Genomic DNA, 6000 nt, shown 5'->3' with positions numbered 1-6000 from the left:
GCGTAGGCCCCCTTTGCCCTTCTTGTGAACCGGAAAGTAGTGGGAATAGCAACCACACCCTACTTCTGGCCCAGGAATGCGCTGGATGGCCCCCTTGGCCAAGAGGGCCGTAACTTCCTCCTGCAGAAGTTGCAAGTGATCCCCCGACACACGGTGGCATGGCTGGAGGGGTCGCCTCGAACGGGAGGGAGTAGCCCCTTCGGACGATTTGCAGCACCCACCTGTCCGAAGTGATGGTGCACCAGTGGAGGAGGTGATGGCGAACCCTGCCCCCCACTGGCATCAAATGGGCCTGAAAGCTCGGACTAGGAGGGCTTTGAGGCAGATGCTGCGGGAGTGGATGTGGACTGGCCTCGCCGCTGTCCCCGGGCACCGCCACAGCAGGGACCACGTCCGCCGCCGCGCTGAATGTTAGTCTGCGGCCCGTGGCTGGCAGGACGTGTGAGGGCGCCCCTTCCTTGGCTACGAAAGGAGCGTAAGGCAGTCTGCTGCGGACGCGGAGCCGACAGGCCCAAGGACTTGGCCGTAGCCCTGGAATCCTTAAAGCGTTCCAGCGCATGATCTGCCTTGCCACCAAAGAGGTGGCTGCCATCAAACGGCATGTCCATGATGGTGTTCTGGACATCGGCCGAAAAGTTGGCGGACCTCAACCAGGCATGGCGGCGAACCGCCACAGTCGTGGACATCGCTCTGCCCAGTGAGTCCATAGTATCCAGCCCACATCGGATGGAATACCGTGCCGCGTCTCTACCCTCCGCGAGGTCTTGAGCAAGTTTTGCCCGGGCCCCTTCCGGACACTCAGGCAGCACGATCGCAACTGTATCCCACAGAGAGTGGGTATAACGGCCCAAGAGGCACGCGGTGTTCACTGACCGCAGTCCGCAACTAAGGGACAAGAACACTTTCTTCCCAAACTGTTCGTACCTCTTGGATTCCCGATCTGGGGGAGCAGTTGGGAATGCGGATTGGGAAGTAGAGGCCTGGATAACCAGGCTCTCGGGGTGGGGTGGGAGGACAGGAAGCTAGGGTCACCCGGGGCTGGGCGGTGGCGCCTGGCGACGTGCCTATCTACAGGAGGGCCCGTAGCGGGCCTGGACCAAGTGCCCAACAGGACGTCCATGAGAGCCTCATTAAACGGCAGCAAAGGCTCCGGAGAGACAGCCTGCGGTCTAAGGACCTCAGTGAGGATATTAGGCCTCACAGTAGTGACGGGAAGCGTTAAGCGCCAAGGCTTTAGCTGCCCTCGTCCGCACCACACTATAAGCTGCCCCTTCCTCCGTAGCCACGGTAGGAGGGGAGACAAAACCAGTGTCAGGGGAGGTTTCCAGACCACTGGCCTCCCCTAGCTCCTCTGTCCAGTCCTGATAAGACTGTCACTCATGTGCCAGAGGGTCCTCAGACACCTCCCAACCCTCCTCGTACTCCATGTCCTGGTAGGCAGGGTCAAAGGATGGAGCCGGACCATAGTAGAACAAGTCTTTGGCCGGCGCCGAATGCGGCGTCGAGCGACGCTGCTCCGGCCCGAATGAGGGAATCGGGGATGACGTAGTCTGGAGACGGCGTCTGGGACGACACCCTGGAGGTCGGCGCTGGTGGAGGGGTCGTGAGGTCGACCAGCAGCGACCCGGATAATGCGGATCCGGCGTGGCCTGGCGGCATCGAGACCAAAGTCGACGACTGCGCCGGGCCGAAGCACCCGACGGCGCCGAAGCCGCCGGCTCGCCAAGGCCCCTAGTCGGGGTCGCGGGGCCCGAAGGTGCGCCAACAACCCGCGAGGGAGGGAAGTGAGTCCTCATGGCCACGAGGAAGTCCCGAATCTCCTCCGGCATTGCATTAAGCCCAGGATTGGCGGGTGTGGGGCTGGCTGCGACGCCTGCGGCTCCGCGTGGGCGTGCCTCTTACCCGAGGACTGGGAGCCCGACGAGTGGTGACGACTCGGCGAGCTGTGATGACTCCGGCCCCGCGACCAGTCCCTCGACCTCCTCCTGGACCGGGACCTCGAACGGCACGGTCCGACTGCCAGAGCGCGAGGCGCTTACGGGACCGCTCCCGCCTAGCCTTCGACGTCAAGGCCCGGCAGTCGGGGCACGACTTGTCATCGTGGTCGAGCCCCAGGCAATGTAGGCAGCTGCGATGGGGGCCGGTAACCGACATCAGTCAATCGCAGTCGGAGCAGGGCTTGAACCCGGGCATCCCTACCGGCACCTACGGAGTCGTTCGACACGAAAAACAGATCAAAAAAGGATCGAAAATCCTTCTAGTGATGCCCCAGCAGGTTATACTCAATGCCTTGCATCCTTCATTAATTCAGCACTCAGGGGTGTGGCTGGGTCACCGAACAAGATGGCCACTCAACTTGATCCCTCGACCCCATAATATTCAACTCAACATTCTCCCATCCTTCTACAACGCATCACAGCACTTACCTCACCCCAAATATCAGCCCTAATATTCCCACTGCAGAATGTTGGGCGAACGACAAACACAGGCTCTAAGGAACCAATCCGGAACAAAGGTTTTAGGCAGAGGCCTGATAAACCAACCCCAGCGTTAATACACCTGAAGAAATAGGGCAGTGGATGAATCACCTGGAGCTGTCCAGCACATCCTTGCCTGGGTGCCTGCATCCAGAAACTTGTTCCTACAGGGTTGAGTTATGACTGATTGCCAGCTGTGCTTGACAAGGTCAGCTGCGGCCTCAGACACTGAGCCGGTCGATGCCCATGCCATGGCGTCAGAGAATGTGGTAAAGGATAACCAGCCTCTTCCTGGGTCCTCTAGTGCTGAACCAGCGATGCACCACTTTAGAGTAGAAGGGAATCTCCGAAGGTGTGAATTAGTCACCAGAACCCTCCTGTTAAGTTCAAGTGCACTCATCGCACAATACTGGAGCAGCATGCCTCCAGTGCGACACACTCTTCCTGGGAGCTGGAAGGAGTGCATCCAGAGATGCAACCCACCACAACATGATCTCGTATTGGGGGCTCAACGATCTCCACTGGCCCACTCCTTAAATAGCTATCAATTTGAACATTACACTAATCCTTGGCCTGCAGTGGAACTGGGAAGTGGACCTTGGCAAGATGATACCTTTACAGTCTGGGTCCGACCAATCCACCATTGCCTCCCTTAGGCCTCATTGGACCGGAATGAACACCCTCTTGCGCTATGCTTCCTCACTGCATTGGCGTGGACTGCTAGTGCAAACACTATCTGTTGCCAGACCCCACTTGGTGGCCAGGCACAGCCTTTCACTTTATTTTCCTTCAAAATAATTACTCAGACCGAACCCACCTTCCTAGTTGCTCAACTTTAGGACTACTCCAGTCCCTCACTGCACATGGCAACCTCAGAAGTAGGAAAGGAGGAAATTGTATCAACCAGTCAGCAAGCACGGTTGACACCCAACTTACTTTTTGGTGCCCTCACAAAATGATCACATTTGATCAAAAACAAACACAACTGTCCTCTAAAAATAAGTAACACCTCAAACTATTGAGGGCCTGGAGGACGGTCTGAACACCAATTGCCTCAACACACTCTCCAATGCTCAACAGGATGAGATACAACCAATTTTGTTGCAAATGCGTACTAGTTTACAGGTTGTAAACACTAACGTAAATAGCCTTGCAACAAGTCTTGATCAGATGACAGGCTGTATTGACAAACAAGTCGCAAGACTTGACGCCACAGAAAGTAGAGTCTGAGACCATGAGGATGTCCACAATAAACTCAAAGAAATTTGAGAAAATTGAAAAGACTCTACTGAATGTCGAAGCCAAGAATGAAGACATTAAAGTGAGATTACAATGAAATAATTTACCCATAACTGAATCCTCTGGAATTGGCAGAGTGGAAACATTTGTTGAGGCTCTAATTGACCTATTCGGTATAGCACACCATTAAACTCGGACTTCTTTGGGGTATTAGGTATTCAGCAAACGAGCACGGTTATAAATACTGTTAAAAATAGTACCATGTGCAGTGTTATTAATATCATTTTTGAAATGATACTTCAAAGGCGTGAGCGTGTAATTATTCTTTGATGAATCAACAATAAGTGTTGTTTTTTCATTTTAAATACTAGATTGCCTTTTATTTCCCAAATGTGTGGCGAGATGCAGTGTCAGCTGACTAGCAATTGGTTTATATTAATTTGGATGACTCGTTAAGTGGCTTTATTCTTTTTATAAACAAAGAAACTATGGGATGATGTAGCAGACAGGCAGCGTTCAAGTGCTCATTTAGCTAGGTGACACTTAACTGCAGCCTCTGCCCGTTATACTCAAACGGTCACCTTTACATTGGCCTTCAGACTCCACTTTGTTCCTGCAAGACAGATGCCTCCCATGTCTGTTGCTGTCTGGAGTAATGCTCACTCTAAAAGTATCAATACCAAGGGACACAAGCTCAAAAAGACCCTGTTAACTACGGCTAATGACATCAATGTTCACGCTAGAGCAGGGTTTCAGCCTAGCAAAACACACTACCATCTCACGCCTCACATATCACATGGAAACTACCACACCACAGGCAATCTGATACTCAACAAAACACTTACAGCAGCAGGCCTTTGGTGTATCCACCGACTGAATGCAAACGTGCTCCCCTCATTTACTGCATACATTCGGCTTGAACCACAACTACCACCACAGCAAGGCCTAATAGACAGGCAACGGGTCACAGCAAGATCACAGAATGCGAGCGTCAAGGAATATACATGGACAATCGCGCTCTCCGTTTGCAAAGCTGGTTGCCAGTAAATGGCTCTGTGGGTTAAATACTTGTTTAACTTGCTAAAAAGTCCAATGTAATCATTTATTCTCCTAAAGTTGATAAACTAAGTGCTTTGAAATGTAAGACACAGAAGAAAGAGCTTGAATAAATATATTTAATTCAGACCCAGTACTGTTGCGAGTAAGGAAAGCACAGCCTGCAGGAACCAGTTCAGTACAGAGTTTTCTTGGGGGAAAAACAGCTCATATTTCATAATGCTTCTCTTCTTCAGGTTTTTTGTTGGGGTCACCACCTCTCTCCAAGTATAGGTTATTGTATGGATACTGCTTTGGTCCCTGTAAAAGAAAAGATTGATAACTATATTAAATCTAAATTTAACAGTGAAACAATGCTATTTACAGTGCAACATCATTGTACCCCGAATTCATTAGCGTGCTTTAGAAACTTTTTTTTGGGTTTGGAATAGAGAAATCTTTATCTGTTTTGCTATCCTCAAGTTTCCAAAAATACTAATAAAAACAGACACATACAGGGGATTTTGGTCAGCCCTCTTCTTCCATGGGTCTTTTCACATAGCATTCACATGTTTTCACCCACCATAGCATACATTGTGGGACAATGGTATGGCCAACTTCATCCACTGGCTGCCTTGCCTTGCTCGTGGAATGTTTGCTTTATTGCATGTGCATAGCCACCGGAAAAAGGAGTGCACTTAAGTGCCAGAGTTGCTGTGCCTCGAAACTGGTCCCAGGATGCTGGTTTCCAGTCCAGGGAGGATCTGGCAAAGCAGTTCAGGCTGGACTGTTCCCATGAGGAACAGGGTCAAGACTGATTTGCATATGACTTGATCCATACTGGGGTGGCGTAGTGAGCAGAAGAACAATGGATTTAACCCAGATCCTTGTGACTGGGGGTGAATGTTTGCATTGTTCAGCATTCCGTCCATGTTCTGTTCCTTTTGCTTCTGAAATGCTAGGCCATCATTAGTTTTATATTTTTACATGCGTGCCAAAAAAGAAGCGCACACTATCCAAGGTCATGTCTACTTACTTTGTCAATGCAAGTCCTACTATAGGGATGTCCTATCCTGCTAAGATAGCACTTCCCATATTACTTACACTATATAGTAAGCACACGGGTTCACGGTAACCCCTACATAAGCTGTCCAACTTCTGGCCCAGCCATTTCTAAACTACAGGTTCTGTATACCAGTTTCCTTGATTTTATGTCCAACCTTATAGAACACTTTCATATTCTACACTT

General features: G+C 50.9%; 1 protein-coding gene across 1 annotated transcript in view; it reads right to left on the bottom strand.

Annotated features, from left to right (window-relative positions):
• Positions 1 to 4877: 4877 nt before the first annotated feature.
• Positions 4878 to 6000, bottom strand: part of NDUFB8 (NADH:ubiquinone oxidoreductase subunit B8) — a 172221-nt gene continuing 171098 nt past the window's right edge. The window contains exon 5 of the mRNA XM_078641066.1: positions 4878 to 5072. Within this exon, the coding sequence (XP_078497192.1) occupies positions 4980 to 5072 (93 nt within the window). The 3' untranslated portion in view covers positions 4878 to 4979. The remainder of the gene's footprint in view (positions 5073 to 6000) is intronic.

Source organism: Lissotriton helveticus, chromosome 5_1, assembly GCF_964261635.1.
Source record: "Lissotriton helveticus chromosome 5_1, aLisHel1.1, whole genome shotgun sequence".
Classification (NCBI taxonomy): domain Eukaryota; kingdom Metazoa; phylum Chordata; class Amphibia; order Caudata; family Salamandridae; genus Lissotriton; species Lissotriton helveticus.
Note: the sequence above shows the minus strand (reverse complement) of the source record. Positions and strands in the feature narration are given on the sequence as shown.